This window comes from Sinohyriopsis cumingii, chromosome 2 (genome assembly GCF_028554795.1).
Source record: "Sinohyriopsis cumingii isolate HCF-2022 chromosome 2, ASM2855479v2, whole genome shotgun sequence".
Lineage (NCBI taxonomy): Eukaryota > Metazoa > Mollusca > Bivalvia > Unionida > Unionidae > Sinohyriopsis > Sinohyriopsis cumingii.
Genome location: NC_142962.1, coordinates 41,107,392 through 41,127,234, shown reverse-complemented (window position 1 = coordinate 41,127,234; position 19,843 = coordinate 41,107,392). Strand labels below are relative to the sequence as shown.

Genomic DNA, 19,843 nt, shown 5'->3' with positions numbered 1-19,843 from the left:
GACAGTGAAAAGGGAAGAGGTTGACCCCACCTACAGCAATTACCTATGAAACCTCCAGCCATCAACCCTGTGGCTTCTGCTTCATCATCACATGATGCGATAGTAAATCCAAACTATCCATGATATATAGAGAAAAGAAAACAAACTGAGGAACTACAATGGCCATCTGCAGATGGCATAAATGGGAATGGTCTGAATGGCAAACATCAATGCCATTCCTGGCAACATGGAAAAATATATGACATTCTTCCTGGACCAGCTCGAATTTATAGACAGTTCAATTCTTACATTGTATTCAGTCCAAGCTGGCTGATGAGCTACCCCAGGATGGCTTCTTCATCACTTGTTGATATATCAAACATGATGTTCTCTTCTGACCACCAAGGGTGTCTGTCAATACAAACATATCGATGAATGGAGTCATTCTACTCCCAAAAAACGCCTTCTATAGTTCATTTATCTGTATGGGTATATTTTCTGAGGTCTATCAGCATGCTGTAAAAGTATGGAATAACTTTGGTTATTACGAGATGGAAGACTATCACAACCTTTACCTTAAGACACATATGATCCTTCTGGCAGATATCTTGAAGCCTTTCGAATCACCTTCTTGAAGATGAGCTGTCACACATCTCGTTGTTGAGAAATGTCTTCAAAGTGGCATCTCCATAGTAAGCAAAGGCCAATAACCCAATGTGCCCAGACTATGACCTCTCCAAAACCTCCAACTGGATCATCTGCCTTAACACCAATAACCTTTGTGAATGGACCAAGATGCAGAGCCTATCCACTGGATGCCACAACTGGGCCAACCTCAAAAAGATTAAGTAGCATAGGCCCAGTAATGCTCACAAGGACTACCTCCTCGGTGTGGGCTTGGAATATCTGAAAGAGTTGCATGATGCTCACAGTGATTACCGTCTACCACCTGGGTCTATGGCTATTTCTAAAGAATCACTAACTTCCTCCATCAAACTTTGGGGAAAAAGCTGGAGGTCATTACACAGGATATGTGAAGCTGGAACCTAATCTATGGTAGAACATGTAATATGTCAAATACTACCTTCACTAGTCTTGGTATGAGGGTCGCTAAGATTCAGTGAGCACAAGAATCAGACCAGAGCACATGGATGGTACCCTTAATCCGAAAGAATATGGACCTGCATGCTAAGGCCATGAACAGGTTTGACAAAGACTACATAAAGCTGCTGAGTAATTTCCGTCTTTGGCTAAACCATAGAAAATCATGGAAGCACCTCCATTTTGATTTGGTACAGCAAAAAGGTTATGGAGACAAGCTGTGATGCCTGAAAACAGACTCAACCTTTCAGACGCGTACAGTCTTTGAAGAAAAAACTCAGAAAATACATTTCACCAAAGCCAGATTCAATTTTAACTGCCGAGTCTACATATGCAAGGTCATACTCTATCTATCCACATATTTGATGCATGACATTTACTATAAGCACATAAAGGCACATTTTGGTGCCAAGTCCCAGCTTCTCTACACTGTTACTGACAGTCTGTTGATGGAGGAGAAGACTGAGGATATATCTATAGATATATTGCCAAGGATACCCCCCCTTTATGTTACAAGCATGTTTCAGCAGGTCACTTGCTCTGCAGTGAGGTTAACAGAAAGATCATAGGAAAGTTTAAGGACGAATACAACAGAGCTCCCATTGCTCATTTCATGAGGCTTTACCTCAAGATGTACTCTATCCTGCTGGCAGATAGCAAAGGGTCCCAAAGAGCTAAGGGCTTGTGAGATCAATGGTATGGACTGACCTTTGGCATAAACTGTACATTGAAAGCCTCACACAGAGAAGGAGGTTTCACTACAATAATGCAGCCAGACGTAGCAAAAATAAACACCCCCCACAAACTCACAAACCACACTACCACCAGATATAGGTATGTAGCCTGATAATGGCAATCCCCTGCTAGTCACAACAAAATGGATCGGGCCTGATAGGATCCCAGTCTAAGCCTATAGCCATGTCCAAACATAGGTGAAGGTTGACAGAGAGTTTGAAATCTTTATGAAATTGAGACCTAAGCATTTGCAGCTGAGGTACCAGAACAGCATGCCATGACCCAGTCAATCAGGAGACCTATTGAGATGGTATATGACAGTCTGGCCAGGGATTTCCCATCAGTCAAGTACAACTTGTATATCCAGTGACAATACTGTGGTCAGTGGCACAGCAGGTCCCACCCTCCAGCTCTCCTGGTGCATACAAGTACTGCACCAGGGCCACCACATTGACTGCTGGGGGTGATTTACTTGGTGTGCTACATGCCACATGCAACAGAGCATGGATGGCATCTACCAGTCTTGTGCCAATAAGCTGTGTCACCTCTCCATTCAGGGTTGCCGTCCTACACTGTGCACCACCATCCCTTTCTCAGAAGGCAAGTGCTCCTGGGGTGAACTGGTATCCAAGTAGCCACTCAGCCAGGATTTGATTAAACCACTCAATGATACCTTGTGTTCACTGGATGCCTGCCATGTTGCACCACATGTGGATGTCATGTGTGGCCTGGAGCTTCAACACAGCACCCATGAAGTTCTGCCCAGGGTGGATCTGCAGCAGCTTACACCACCAGGACAGCCCCTACTTAATGATCGATTTCAGAATGGCAACAATCTTGGCAGTCTGTTCACTGTTTAAGGGCTTAACCTCTTTACAGTGGCTCACAATGTCCACCACAGTCAGCGCATACTTGTACATATTCCATCCAACCTGTCATGGGGCAGGAAAAAGACTTTGGCCTGGTGCACCTAGTTGGGGGTCAAACATGGGTTGATGACATTGTGTTGTGCTGGCAGGTAAATCTGCCACATGGCCTTTTTTATCAGCCATCTCCAGCTAGTTTTTCTTTCTCCAAAGGTTACTTACTCCATGGAGTCCTGAGAGATTTCTAAATCTGGCTGTGATATCACCGTCATGCATTTACTAAACTTTAGAGAAAATCCAAATGAAATCCTATGCTTGATGTGGCTCAGGTGGCTAATGTGGTGGTGATGTACCACAAACACAAGTCCTAATATTTAAATTTCTGAATAAACTTTAGTGTAAATCCAAATTAAATCCAATTCTGGAAGTGTTGATGTGCCTATGGTCACAAATAGCATTTTCTAAAAATAAAATAAAAAATATTACCATTAGGAGAGTTTAAATATAGAAGGTTCAGATGTTTACACAATAAAATCTTAGTCATAATTAGAAGGTCTGTTATTAAACTGTAATATACAATGTGGAATACATCAGGTAGGCCAGTTATATTTATAAGGGAATTCCAGTAACCTACACCTTGACCTAAATAAATATGTTTACTTATGTTAATAATGATCCTAATATTAAACCCATACACATAGAGAATATTTTAGCTATGTATTAGTTGTTTACAGAATTTTAAAAATTACTGATTCAAGTCAAATAGAAAATGAACTTGGTCAAGTTCAGCATACAATTTTAAATTATCAAGAGCATATAATGAAATTAAAAAAATAACTAACAAATAATGCTAACTAAATATAGGTTGCAAGGCTCAGAAGCTATAGACTCTTTGACACATTCGCATTTGAAATTGCAAATGACAAAGAGAAAACTGACAAAGTGGTTGTAGGTTGGAAAAATACTGATAGGAGAATCAATGGAAACCTATGAATGGTACAACTTCAGTTCAACAACAAGAAGGTGAGAGCATTGATGCCTACTTCGTGGTACCAAGATCACTAGCCCAGACTTGCAAGTATGCTGACTTGAAAGTTAGCTTATTGTTGAAAGTTAGCTTGCTGAGAGACAGAATGGTAATTGAAATTAGAGACAATGGCAAGAGAAGAAAATTGCTGTAAGATAAAATGTTGTCACTCTGAACATGCATATATATCTGTCGTCGTTGTTGTTGTAGGGTTTAACGCCATTTTTCAGCACAAGATAGACTATACATGGCAGCCAGTATAAATGGTGGAGGAAGAACCTGGGAAACCACCGGAAAGAACCACCGACCCACGAGAAGCTACTGTCAAGCTTTCTCACATACCCACATTGGCTGAACAAGAGACTCGAACCCACGCAGACAGAGGTGAGATGGTAGTCATCCGTAACGGTGAGCACTTTAGACCACTTGGCCACTCGGGCCCCTATATATCTGTCAAGCCAACAAGAAAACACAAGAACAGTGAATGCTGTCAATCAAGAGAAAGTTTCAGCAGTAGCCCAAATAAAGAGAAAGTCAGAAAAGCAAAGTCACATGCAAAGAGAATGTGACTACTGATGAAAGAAACATGAAGCATGCTGTCAGGAAAAGCTGTGTAAAATGTCAATTGATGAACCATTTTGCAATAAAGTGCCAAGAATTGTAGATGATGATGCAAGTTTTTACAGTGATAGTTATGGAATATTCACAGTCAAGATTTAAATGAGATAGGCAATTACCCAAAGACATTATTTGCTGGAATGACTTTAGGAGAGAGTCAGACCAATTTCCAGTTGGAACACTTAACTAAATCTCTGAAACAAATTATAAAAGAGGATGTCCTAATGTACTCATAGGACAGGCCCCAAAAATTTGGATAGTTTCTATCCAAGGTAATATGACACCCCAGCTGAATAGCCCTCTGCTATTAACATCCCAAGCCCATGCCTGTGTGAGCCTGATGAGTTCTTCCAGGCTGGTGTAAACTACTGTATGAACCCGGTTATTAGTTCACAGAACCTCCAAATATTGCAATTGAAGCAAGTGTTTGGACAATATAATGAGTGTCGTTTTATATGCATTTCATTACTGTACTATAAAGGCTTATTACTTCATATGATTTTTTTCTTCCAGCCACATAGAAACATTCTATATGGTTTTATGAATAGTCCATGTAAATTAATAAAGTCCAATGAACGAATCTGATATTTATTTTCCAAATGATGATATGTAAATTAAAAGTATTGTCAAAGTTTACATAAACATTTCGTACATCTGAACCAGAACACATCAGAGGTAACATCTATGGTACGATATCAACTATGCGTCTATCCATGCTTATTACAAGATCCTAGAATTATTTGAGCATAGTATTTACAACTGTTCAAAATGCTGCCCTATGGGGTACACTGTCCACATTGTGTGTTATTTCCATTTCAAATGAATTCCTTTTTAAGGTATGAGTCGTTATCCTATCTGAATTGCACTGGACTTTAATGGCCATTCAATATTTTCATCATTCCTTTCTAAGTCCTGTAGTACATTATTTGTTGTGTTTTACAATGTCTGGTTGCTGATCGCTAGAAAAACTTCATCTTTCTGGAAAAGAACACAAATTCATCCAAGTACACTGCTGTATGGTAAACAATGAAAATTAGATTCAAAAATAGATCTTGATGGAATGCGATTTATGGGTTCCTCAAAACTGTATATATAGATGCACCACGGTAAGGTATATAAATCAGTTTAATACGGATAATTAACACATAGATGCATGCAAAGTTTTTGTCCCAAGAAGAATGTATCTACTGAGGAAAATAAGTACTGATGTTGATAAAATGTAAATTGATCTACAATTGGCCATTTGATATGTGACGTTTGACCAAAACAGTCCAGTACAAATTTTCCCCATATTTAGCGGCTAAGTTAACAGTTTTTCTTTCAAAGATGTTGCCAGGAAAAATGAGAAGCAGAAATCTATGAGAAGTAGCTATACATTTAAAATGGTCTAAAAATAATTTTGTTTATTTTATGAATAGCTATCTGATAAACCTTACTGAAGCATTTTATGATCAAATAGAATAATTTAAACTATGTATAACGGCAATGTACATGTATGCATGTGTGGTGTGCTTAATTACAATTCAAATTCAACTGTACAGCTTATTCATAGAGAACCCAAAAAGAAAGAGAAAGAGAGAAAAAAGAAATTTGTTGAGTTAAAAATGTTTGTATGCTTACCCTGGAGTTGACATTAGAGGCTGTCGTTTTCTCGGATTCTGTTTGCATGGTGTATCATGCAAGGCACATTTCTTTGATGTTCGTACTCTAGTTTGTTTCGCACAATTAATTTTCTCCTGGAGTAGCTCCTCTGGTATTGATAATAATTGTTCTTTGTCAGATACATGAACATCATCTCCAAAACTGTAATAAACTTCACCGTCTGGACACATGGAAATACAACAGTATCGAAGAAGATCTGGCAAAGCGGCCTCATGACACCATATAGTCAATAAATAATCTATCTGAACTTGAATAAGGCTTCCTAAATTCCTCAGGGCACTTTCCGGGGGCATCCATGTTTGTGGATGTCGGAATTCTTTCCCAGGCATTTTGATTGTCATTTGCCTTACTTCTTCAAAGGACAATGCAGCTGCATTGTAGATCTTTGGACAGTACAAATCCTTTAAAAGGATATGTATGCATCAATATTTAGCATTATGGATGAAATTGACTCATCTGTCTCATGTGAAAGAGCTTGAAAAGCTCAAGACCTTGATTGTCAATGGCTTTCATTAAAATCTTTTCGTGTGAAATTCCATAATGTCGTGGCAAAAAGTCATTTCCTCCCATGCACAAAATGATGGCAATCAGAGCCACGGAATACTTCTTATTGAAGTATCTTTCAATACTTTCTATGATTTTGGAAATGTTGTACAGCTCAGGCTTTTGTTTCTGTAGCCAAACATAAACAGGGCGTGTAAAGGTTCCAGTTTGGTTTCTTTTCCAGTGGAGACTGATACCAAATAGGTGAATTAGGACTGTGTCGATATCAGCTGATGATACAAAGTTGACAACAGAATCTCCATCAGACAACTCAGCATCAAGCTCCTTCATCCAATCAAGTTGAGCCATTTCTGCTTCTCCCTTTCTCTGCCTGATGTTAGACAGCTTCTCAATACCAACAATTCCTGATTCGGAAGTAAATCGAACTCTCAGTGGTGTTGTGAAAGGACAACATGTGCAGGGGACCTCTTGGCAATGACATGCTGTCAGCAGAGCTTCACTGTCTATATCCAGTATAATATTTTGCTTAAGAAGAAGCTGATCAATGTGATTGCCTAAATAGGAACTTACAAGTTTCTTGCCGGTCGCTGTTCCCACAACAGAGGGCTTGTGAAATTTATCTTCACTGATCACCTCTTTTTCTTCCTTCAAATGTAAGATAGATATTTTTCCTTTAGAATCCCGCATTTTTCTTGTATGTGCTTTTAGTGTGTCTGGCGTGAAGGAATATTTTTCCTCACATATAACAATGTGACGTAAATTTGGAAGGTGTCCTATCAACTTGTGAAGAATTGCCTTTGATACGTACTCTAAGTACTGGTCTCCAGTCGAAGCTGATGTCTTGAACTTCACACTGGCAAATTCTACAACTGAAGCTTTCGTTTGTTCCTTTATGGTCGGTGGAACAGCTTTGAAATCTGTTAGGATGAACTCATCTAAGTCTGGCAAATCGACCTTTTGCTCACTTGTAGCTCTGGTATCAGATATTTTCTTTATCAACTCGAGAAGAGCTCTTTTCACACCAGCTGATTTATTAGTGGATGATTTTGTCCCATCTGGCCTAAAGATTGACTGACAAGTATTCATGGAAGAGCTTAGACAGTCCACAATCGTTGTCATCTTCTTTACTGTCCTTTTTCTTTTCTCCTTGCTTTTTTCTTTCATGCTCTTACATGATGTATTTTTTGGTACGCCTTTAGTCCTCTTGATTGTTGACCCTTTTGATCTTTTTATTCTGTTAATGAGATGTTTGGGTCCGTTTATCAATTCAGTGTTAGGACAATCATTAAGTGTCATACCCAATAGACACTCTCTTGCTGCATATCTGTGAATCATGAATGTTCCTATCTCTTCTGTGGTTGAATCTAACATCTCTTGCTGAACCTCTGGATTCTGCTTGTGATATACATTTCTTAGAATGGGATCAAAACTTGATGACATTCCATTTCTTCGATGTATCAGACCAACTGTTCTTACAATATGGCCCAAGTCATTATCACTGGCTTTTCTTCCCATGTACCTTTCTGAAATTTTGGATGCTATCTCTTCATCTTTTTTCTCATCTTGCTTAATCTTTGAAGCATCCTCTCCTGAGATGACAGACTGGATTACTTTATGGACTTGTCTCTGCTCGTCTACTGTGGACATCCTTATCATTACATTGCTTAGTGTGGCCCCTGGTCGAATACATTTCTTTGCATCTCTGTGGTCAATCTCTCGAGCAGTGTCTAATCCAAACCTGACAATACTACCATTGTGAGAGGTACTGAATAGAGCATGTTTCATTTGTCTGTGAAAGTGACTTGATTTGTAATGTTCTATCAAAAGCCGTGTGCAAAATCCAGCATAACTGGAAGCTCCATTTAAGAATGAGAACGGAAGTGAAGACTTCACACCGGCCAGTAGTAAGTTGTATCCATCTTTTCCTACTAGTCTTTCAGCAACGGCGATGGCTACAATTTCGTCACAATGCCTCATTATATCAATATGCAGGGAAAACGTTTTATTCTCAGTGGATGTTTTCTTAATGAATTCTTTCAACATTTGTCCCCATCTCAATTCAAGCTGGCTGACGGATAACTCCTGATCACACAAATTGTTTTCCAGCTCCTCTGCATGTGAATGTGGTAGCGAGTTGATAAACGTGATGATAACCGAGATATGCAAAGCTGCTGACAATCGCCAAACATTTCGCGTGGCTGTCTCGATGTTCTCGATACTTACCAATTTACTGCAGTCTTTTTCAATATCATCATCTCTCATATATTTCAGTATATGAATGAGGCCTGATGTTTCATAAGCTGATATTAAATTCATGATTTTAGACTTTCTCAAGTGCAGTACTGAAATTCTGGAAGAAATGTTGCATACTTTTTGTTCCCATCTATAAGCTTAAAAAGATTTCTGGCAATCTTGTAGTCAGGTGCAAACAGAACCTTATCATTTGTTTCAGTCAGTTCAGCCTCTCCAAAAAATCATCAGAACCACTTTCAATGTGGTTATGTCGTCATCTCTACCACTGGAGGGTGGAGGATGGCGGCATAATAGTGGCTGTGATGGTGTGTTGTTTAGATCCTGATACTCTAGTATGCTACTATCAGTACTGCAGACAACAGTTTCATCTTTGTTTGTCATAAATGGTATCTGTATTTCTTCAAGGAGGGCTTGAACATCTTGGAGAATATCTTTATTAGCACCAACTTTTATCCTAATATTTGAATATTCTTCCTCCTCCTCTTCGTCTTCTTTTCCTCTTTTTTTATTCATTTTATCTTTATACATTGGATGTACATCCTCCTCATCTATATCACTGACATCAATATATGGTAACAAATCACAAGATACATTTGGATCAACCTGGATGTTTTTCATATCCTCGATTGTATCCCCATTACTGTCAACTGATCTAATGGAGGTAATGGCTCCATTAATGCTCTCTATATCTTCACTGGAGATGTTTGGTGGGAAGTTTTCAGTTCTATCATTATTACTAATTTTATCCATTTTCTCCAAATCATGAATGGCCAAGGATGAAAAGCTTTCATCTAGATCCATGTTTTCTTCCTGAAATTCTGAATTTTCCATCGAAGCCGCTTTGCCTAGAATGTTTGTGAAGGGCTGTAATGATGTAAGTCTTGTCCATATGTATTTCAGGCCCCATTTAGCTCGCTGCTGAAAACGTTCAAAAGCACACTCTTCATCAGAGGTCATCTTTAGTAGAACCCATTCTAGATCTTCTTTTTCCAGCGGTGGTGCTTCCTTGCATGCACAATCTTCTTTTTCTTCACACAGTGGAAGATGCCATGTTAATACATCGTTTGAATCTTTTGGAATGCCTTTGATTGTAATGGGCAGGGTGCATAGTTGATTTATTCTCCTTTCACCAGGTTGTGGGTCAGTTTTCATGGTGAGCTGGACCAGATTGTCCATGAAAAATATAAGATGACAGTCTCTGAGACAAACCAAATGTTCAGAAGATGAGACATCACTTGCTTTTATATAGCAAAGTGGATATGGTTTCAGCTACGTTTTAAAGTGACAAAGGTCTGGATCTGCAGCTTTCTTAAGACGTCTGTCTCCATTTCGCAGACTTTGACTCATACTGGTAGCTGATGTGATGGAAAAAACAGATGTGATGTTATAGTAGTTGATGAACAACTCATCTGTGACAATATCTTGTATGAGACCACTGTAATTTCTGTTAAGTATGTTCAGTGATGAATCGAAATGGCAATATAAAGAGGATAGTTTTGATGTGTAGAAATCATCTGATGATCGACGCCTGAGGCTGTCTTTGTTCAGTAGTGTTTGTTCTAATAAACACTGGAATGGTAAAGGAACGTACAAGCGCCATTCTCTCATTATTTGAAAGTGGTTCATATCTAAGGGATCAGCAAGCCAATGTTTCTCCTCTTTAAAACATTGAAAGCAAAAGGAGTCAAGAATTCTACATTCCTCTGGGAGATCTTGGTCATCCAAACAAGATGAAAGTGACACATAATGAGGTTGGAGTTTTCCAGATTTTAGATGACTTCTTGCAAGAAAACGCTCACCAGGCGGAAGGCAGCCTTTGGGAAAGAAGAGTATGACAGGCACATAAACATTGTGACTTTTCTTCAGAGAGGCACGAACTATCAGAGACATATCATCATACATTTCAACATTATGTTGCAATTCCTGCAATTCGATACCAATGTGTACTCCTGCTTTATGTGCACACACATTTGTGCACTGAAAACAAATAATATTTTGAAACTGAGGAGCAGGTATGTCTCTAAGAGCATTTTCTGTGTCAGTTTCTATTTTCTCAGGTCGATGGATACTTTCAAGATGGATAGTAATTCCATTTATTGCATCAGCAGCAAACTTTCGAGCAACATTCCGCTGACATACCTTCAAGCACAACTGATTGAGTTCTTGTTCTTTTTCTGCCAACTCTTTACATAATCTAAAGAATTCCCATTTACTTTCCTGCTCATCTTCATAGTCTGATGCTTCTTTCTTACAAAAGGAACTATAATGCCATTCGAACAATTGAATTTTATTCCATTCGCTGTCGGTGAACTGTGTTTTATAATCAATAATTAAAGATGGAATCTACAGCCCTTCAAGTTGTAGCTTATTAATTGTTTCTTCATACAGACCCAAACTTAAAATTTCAACAGACGCTAGTTGTTGATAAAGGTTCCATGTTGATTTATTCCATTTGTTTGAAGATATAGACTGTGTTTGTTTTTCTAAGAGTTCATCACATACCACTTTGCAAACCTGGAAGTCATCATAGTGATGGAACATATATCGAAAGAAAGACGACAAAGAAACCAAATTCTTTTCTTCTCTCTGGATTATCCCAGTATCATGTCGCTGTAATTCTTGTACAATATTTTCTTTCTTCACAATTTTTTTCTTGTCATGAATCGAATGGTTAGATTTAAGGAACTTTACAAGATCATCTATGGCTATGAAAGTTCCATCTTCGATTTTATTGAAAGGTAGAGACTCGAGTGATGGTATACAGATGGAAACCTGTTGAAGAATGAAATTATTTAACTATCTGATGTCAACAATTCTGTCAAACTAGATAATAAAATATAAAGTTAGAATTTTGGTACTAGATTTTATGTATTGGAAGATAAAAGATTACAAGTATGATTGATCAGTGATATGAGAGATGGATAGAAATATAAACTACAAGCACATATGACCATATATCAATTGCTTCAATTTGTTGCCTGAATGCTATTTACACAAGGCTGGTGTCAGTTATGCTCCAATGTATGATTAAAGGCTTTATACACTTCCATGATCATTTACAAACATATATGCTAATTACCATAGTCTCTATCTATGCTACTTATAATATACATTAGGCAAAAAAAAGTGCTACTATCTAATGATGATACACTTCTAATTTACCGACATAGACAATGTTATGCCTTAATTACTTCTTGCTGCAATTAGACACATAAATGACCAACATGAGAATTAAAGCGACATGAACTCTGGGTTTCTTGATTTTGTGGATTTTGGAGATTGAACTTAACTTATTATTATTGAACTGTCAATGAACTTGAACTGGATTGATACATTAATTCTATAAACTTTTGCAAATGACCGTGGTATAAGGCTATTATATTTCTACAATTCCATATATATATATATATATATATATATATATATATATATATATATATATAAAGTATCTCAAATAGAAACTCACAATAGAAAGTTTATGTATGTGATACACTAAGTGATAATACAAATTACTGAATGCAGGTAATATAGAATTCTTACCATTTCTTCCTCTTCAAATTCTTGATGATATTACATACTCCGTGTCTTCAAGATAAAATTGTAAGTATTCTTGTAAAAAGTCAAAAACAATTTAGACATTGTATTTGAAGCATCTGTCAATCAAATACATCACAACAACAGTCAGCTAATCTTATTTTGGTACAAAATATAGACCTACCATTTATTATGCCCAATGCAATAAATATAGAAATCCCATATTTAAAGCTAGCTTTCAAACACAGGGAACTGAAATAGGGGCATTATAACTGGACAGTTAGCTGGGAGTCTAAAAGCAATTATATTTGACATGAGTGAAAGTCACACTTGCTGATAACAAGGTGATGACAGATAAAGCAAACACTGGCAGGCAAGCAACAGAATCTAGAGATATTCAGACCTGGGGCCTGTCCTAGGAGTAAATGACAAACTGAATCACCTGAAAATGAACCATATGACACTTGTTACGTGTAATAACAATGAAGCAAGATCCTTGAGTAAAAGAAAAATAAAGTTTAAAAATCCAAAGAATAAGAAAGTTTGCACTTTAGAGTTCATCATTGTCAAAAGAAGGCAAGACCCCTACTTGGAGCAAAAGTGCAGATAATGAAACTCATTACTGTAGATAAGCAATGTATCATGGCTATTGAAACAATGCAAACTCTCGTACATGAATATGAAGACATATTCAGTGGAGAAGGTCTCTTGGAAGGAGAACTCCACCTTGAAGTGACAGGACAAGCCAAACCAGTCAAATTGTCAGTAAGGAAAATTCCATTAGCTGTTAAGCCCAAGTTGAGGGCAGAAATTCAAGGATTGGAAAAACTTGAAATATTGAAACAAGAAAAAGAACCTACTAATTGGAGTTCTAGCATGGTGGTAGTGATTAAGAACAAGAACATAAAGTTGTACATATGCACAACCCTTAAATAAAGTACTGAAAAGAAACCATTACCTGATATTGACAATAGAAGATATCGTGCCAGACAAAGCAGGAATTTTTACTGTGTTGTGGATGCGAGAAATGGATTTTGACATGTTAAATTAGATTAGGAATCTTGCAAACTCACATTTGTTGATGATATAGCTGGATGAGAACTCCATTTTCCAGAAGAATATCGGTGATATAATCCAGAATGTCCTTGAATAAATGCACAATAATCCCAAAATAGTGTTAATCCAGCCAATGGGCACTTTAGTAATTTCAGTGAATTGTCTAAATAATGATATCTCTCAAATCTGAACACAACTAATTGTGATTCCACTAGACTTTCATTAAAATAGGAATAAATCATTTTGTTTACCAAAACCTTACATAAAATTTAGACAAAATTAAATGACCAGGATCTTGGTAATTTTCCTGTCAAATTTGTCAAGTTCAATTCCAGAAAATACAAAACTAAGGTTAAACAAAACATGATGCATGCATTAAACTTAAATTCAAGTAAAAATCATGATAAAAATCAATTAGACAATTGAATTTCCAAAGGAAAAACCAAGATCCTGAGCTCAAACCCTGGTAAAATGATATTAGTCAGTTAGGTCCAAATTCCCACCCTCAACTGTGAACAAAGGTTAAGCATAATACAAATTAAATACATAAATCATAAAGTGGCAAAAAACTAGTAAAACTTCCAGTATGTGACAAACAATATGCAAGTTAAACTGATTGATAAGGTATAAAACACAAGTTAATAAAATAACATTTATCTGACAAGCTTTCCATTCATTTTTTCTTTCAAATGTTTGGAAAACAACATCAATTTTAGAAGATACATCTTTTTTAAGAGATGATATGTTATGTTATTATTGTGTTGAGAATATCCTCATTTGCAGCTGTTTAGATGAGAGATATAATAAGTTAAAATAAGAAGAATACATGGTTCCCAGGCAAAACTTTAGGTACTGGTAATCTGCCTTGTTTCATGACACTCTCATATCCTTTGTTTATTCAATGTTCATTGGCTGTTTGCCATTACTGACATATCATATAATGTTTGCTTTCAATGCAGAAGACTATCGGCTTTTCTATGCAGAGTTCTGATGTTTTATAATTCTTAAAAGACTATTATCAGTGGGATGTAATTAAAGCAGGCCATTTGGAGTTATCATCCTTGATACTGATTTTACTAAAACAAAGATTATTTGTTGATTCCCTTAATAGCTCTTAGAGTCAGCAAAAATATGTATCTTAAATGGTACCTGTTAGAGAAAGATCACATAAATACAAAACTATTGTGACAGTTGTGTCAAACCAGCAGATAGGAAATATTGGTAATTATTACATGACTCTTGTGAACACTGTTTTCATTGGATAATACAGCTAACTCAGAATATGTAGTTGCATGCTGAAGAGTGGTTGCTTAACTCAAAGTTGTTTAACTTGCCATTTTTGGTTTCACTGCCTTTAATTTTCAGTGAAAAACACATAATTCAAGTAACTTTAATACTATTTATTTTATCCATTTACAAATCCTAATTTTTTTGTTTTACAAAAATAATTTCATTACTTTTTAGTCTTCATTAAAAAAAAATAAAGTAAAAAATGTGAAATTCTCATTCATTCAGTGCATATCTGTACAACATGAATTCACGTGATTTGCATTAATAAATCATATTGTATGGTACTGACACATTTGATTTCTGTGTGACATCATCATCTATTTAAGGAAGTGTTGTGTAGCTGAAATGAAATTTTCACTAGTTTGACACAAATTTAATTTCAAAGTTTTGGATTAAATCATGTAATAAAACAATTATTGAACTTTGTTTACGTGAATATGAAATTTTACAAAACAGTAAACCTATTATATTAATTTTTGCTTTTTGTCATTGATTATGAGGTTTAGCATTTCATTAAGATTTTCACCTAAACAAACTTGAGTAATTGTATATTTTTTAGGGTGGGCTCAGGGTTAAGTTACTGCGGATGACACTACTTCTTCCAAGAATCAGTGAATTAAAAAGGGCATAATTGGGGGATGAAAATGGTTTGGTTTGATTTTGTGGGTTTAATGCCAGTTTTCAGCATCTGATACTCCATATGTACATGGCAGCCAGTACATTTGGTGGAAGAAGAATCCAGAAAAATCCTGGTAAGAACCATTGACCAATAGGAAACCACAGGCAAGCTTTCTAACATGCCCACATTGGCCAAGCAGAAACTAAAACCCACGCTGACAGGGGTGAGATGGCAGTGAAAATGGCAAGTGCCTTGGACCACTCAGCCATCTGAGGCTCCCAGGGATGAAAATGAAAACATGATTTTGCAATATAGTGGATCTTTACCTTAAGTGATGTAAAATATACTTTTGGACATCCACAAACACTGATTTCATAGAATGTTTTACCTATTCATTTTTGTGTAGGTATCCTAGAAATGTACAGAATTTTGCATAGTTACAAATATTGTTAAAATTTTGGCAAAAATGTCTGATAAAACCATCAGCATGTATCTGTCTACATTCTGCATTCCTATTCTGATGGTATGTCCTAAAAAATTATTTTAGATTCATTATTTTTCTTGGTATTCTTTCTGGATATTGTGGTTGCTTCAAAACATAAATTTTAAGAAAAATGGAAGGGTTCTGCTCTTGAAAACAATATCACAATGAATTTAAATACCCACAAAGATAATTGTTTACAAATTGATAATAATTAAAATAAAGGAAATCATACTGTTATTGTAAATACTTGATTATAAGTTGAGTCCAACTGCAAATAACATAGACACTGATCTGCATCACCTGATACACCAGATAGATCAGGGTCTGTGTTCTTTGTTCTAATAATTATTCCTAATAAACAACACATACCGGTACTCAGATCTGTTATTTTCATTATGCAAGAGCAGATCTGAGTCTGTGCAGTTTACAGATGGACTCAACTTATAAGTGAGTATAGATTCATATCTTATGATTATGTCTCTCAGAAAATAATTTTAACTATTGATCTTAGATGAATTTCTAAAAAGGTCAAAGGTCAAGGCCACTCTGACTGACATAAGAAATGTTGTTTCTGCACAATAACTCTAGTTCTTCACCATCTACACTACCTAACTTTGTAAATGATACATGAGGTAAGGAAGAAAAGTCTGTAAACTTTTGGGTCAGAAAGACAAACTTCAAGGTCACTTCTTTGAATGGATCACTGAATGGATCACTATAATATTCTACAGAATAAAAGTTTTAAATTGCATATGGACCAAACTTTGTGGATGGCTTGCACTTAAGAAAGGAAGAAGCCTATCAATTTGGGGGGTCAACAGGTCAATTGTCAAGGTCACTAGCTAAAAGATGACAATGGTTTCTGCTCAAGGACATGAGTTCTACATCACATATCTGGATAAAGCTGTGTATGGTTTGTACTTGGGGTAAGGATAAAACATATCAGTTTGGGGGTTCAAAGGTCAATTGCATTAAGGCTAAAAAAAAGAAAAATGGTTTCTGCACACCAATTTCAATTATCAGACATATACTTTACCAGCGTTAGTGGATGACTTACATGTTTGGTAGCAAAAATGCCTAAACAATTTTGGGTCCAATGTCAAGATCACTATTATTGAATAGAGGAAAATGGGTTTTGCTTAATAACTTTAGTTATAAACCATACCCTAACCAAAGTTTGTGGAGGCTTGCACTTAAAGTTAGAAGGAACCATATTGGTTTTGAGATAAAATGTTAATGGTCAACATCACTGTAGCTGAAAGAATTTTTTGTCCCTTTAGAATAATGTGTTTTTGTAAATTAAATTCATTGACAGTATGCAGTTATGGTAAAAAAAGAAACATGTAGATTCTGGGATCTGAAGGTCTTAGTCATTGTAGAATAATAAGAAAATAATGGTTTCTTCAGATTTAGTTTAGGTAAGTGCCAACTTAGATGACTATTAAACACAATACTCATGTTAGAAAACCTTATTTCTATTTCAGACCAGCATGATGTGAAGAAAATCAAAATAGGAATGCCCATCTCTCATGATGCTCACAGTTATGAATTCATACAATGGAAGGTTAGCATAATTTTAACAATGAAATATAATTTTGGACCTCTTTCACTTTTCATGGTAGCTTTAAACAGTTTTGTACAATTGGTCATAGGGTTAATTTTTTTAATGAAGACATATTCATAATTTATCTCAAAAGTTTCTCCTTTATTATAATACATTGGCATGAAACATGCATGATGTCACAAGGGGATGATTGTTGTGCAAACACACATTTGTGCTAGCTGGGTTTGCAATCAAGTTTTGGGCCTATATTGTGCATGAGGGTCTGCCCATTTTAACCTAGCTCTGTTTTTATGTGTTTACTGAAATTTCAATAGCGGGTGATTGTGTGGGAAAATTGGTCCATTCATTGTCTGCTTTCCTCTTCAGTAACGTAATATCTGGCACACAGTTGTCACAACCTCATGTATATGACTATCTCTAATCTAATTTATAGGATTAACATTGCAAGTTTTAAGGATTTTATCGTATTGCATGGAATGGCTTGGTGTGACTGACTCTAAAGGGGTGCAACTCTAAATGTGCAGCTATTGAACAATGAAAGATCTTTTAATGAAAGAAATATACAAACACATATGTTTGCCATCAAAATGTATGGTCCCTGAAATTTATGTTCATTTGCCTTTCAGGCATTGACACTGAATGTAAGCAAGCTGACACAGAGAGAGCTGTACAAGGATATAGACCAACATTCCAAGGAAATCAGAGCCAGGGTAAAATTGCTCACATGTCTAACAAGGAATCATTTAAAAATTTAAACCAGCAATCTCTTGATAGTCCTAGAACTTTTGTCAAATTAGCCTGGTGTTTTATACCACTTTTTCTCCAACACTAACATATTAGTTGTTATCAGCCATGGATTTATATACTGTCTTAGGGGCACATAATCCTCAGGTCCCTCACTATAGTGTATGGTCATCAGATCCCTCACTATAGTGTTTAGTCATCAGATCCCTCGCTATAGTGTTTAGTCATCAGATATCTCGCTATAGTGTTTAGTCATCAGATCCCTCACTATAGTGTATAGTCATCAGATCCCTCACTATTGTGTATAATCATTAGATCCCTCACTATAGTGTTTAGTCATCAGATCGCTCACTATAGTGTTTAGTCATCATATCCCTCACTATAGTGTATAATCAGATCCCTCACTATAGTGTATAGTCATCAGATCTCTCACAATAGTGTATAGTCATCAGATGCCTCACTATAGTGTATAGTCATCAGATCCCTCACTATAGTGTATAGTCATCAGATGCCTCACTATAGTGTATAGTCATCAGATCCCTCACTATAGTGTATAGTCATCAGAGTCATATTGTAAAAAATTATTTTAAGATTAGTATGACTAGATGGTTTCTTGTAATATTTCCATCTGATAAGTTTATGTCAGGCATTCCCACATGTCAGGCATTCCCACATGTCAGGCATTCTCACATGTCAGGCATTCTCACAATATGTACTTAGCAGCTGATGAAGGTTATTAACTGAGGCCTTGTGTGAACAGTTTACACAGTGTTACATAATGTGGGATAATGTATACAAATTGTTCCCACAAACACCTGTGGGATTAAAATATAGGAAATATTTAGTGTTGGTAATTACAATAACTAAAAAAATTTTGCTTTTGCTTTTCATATTTAAGATGTGATAATGACCCTTACTTGGAGAAAGATATGCAACATGGAGTAGCACAAAAATGCACACCAGCTTGTGAACTTTTACAGCCATCATCTCAAACTCATACATGCTTGCTTGTTTTTAATGGAACAGCAACACACTAGTGACTGTGTAGTTCCAGTTAAAAATCATAAATAGAACAAAAAGCTTAGACTCTTAATAATGCACAGTGGTACAGTCTTTCTCATTTAACTGTTGCTTTTCAGGGGGACAGAAGTCCTACATTACCAAATTTCAACAGTTTTCTATTATCCTCTCTAATCATTGCCTAGCTCATGATTATTCTGCTTATAATGATTATATTACGCATTGTTTCATGATAAGCCACATTCATACAATGTATTGTTTTTGTGACCTGAGAGCATATTGTATAATGGGAATACTGTTTTCAACATTACAGTAAAACAAATCTTTACTTTGCACATCTCCACATCATTAGATGTAATCAGAAAATGTCATAAATCGATCCATGTTTATTTGTTTTGTCAGTATTGATGGTATTGTGAAAAAAAACAATAGTGTCATTATTTTGTCTTTGCCCCTATTTTTGGTCTTGATAATCATCACTGCCTCTATCCCCCATGACCTGTACCCATTTTGGCAAGCAAGCCACATTATTATTCACAAAAGTGACCAAATGCATACACGTTCTTAACACTGATTTACTACACAACAGTGCTATTATGATCAGTCCTTGAGCTATATATAGGCTCACTGATGTAATTACATCATCCACTTATAACCTATGCAGATATAATCACCACAAGCTTATCTAACATGCCAGAAAATTCAGAGAGAATAAGATTTAAAAATATCAATTTAGCAATGTATTAATAGTTTGGTGTGCTAAAATTCGAAGCAAAGTTAATACAAG

General features: G+C 36.2%; 1 protein-coding gene across 1 annotated transcript in view; it reads left to right on the top strand.

Moving 5' to 3' along the window:
* LOC149804707 (tubulinyl-Tyr carboxypeptidase 2-like) overlaps positions 1 to 19,843 on the top strand; it is an 80,338-nt gene that overhangs the window by 33,901 nt on the left and 26,594 nt on the right. Inside the window, exons 7-8 of the mRNA XM_089943256.1 lie at positions 17,213 to 17,292; positions 17,919 to 18,002. Coding sequence (XP_089799382.1) covers positions 17,213 to 17,292; positions 17,919 to 18,002 — 164 coding nt within the window. The remainder of the gene's footprint in view (positions 1 to 17,212; positions 17,293 to 17,918; positions 18,003 to 19,843) is intronic.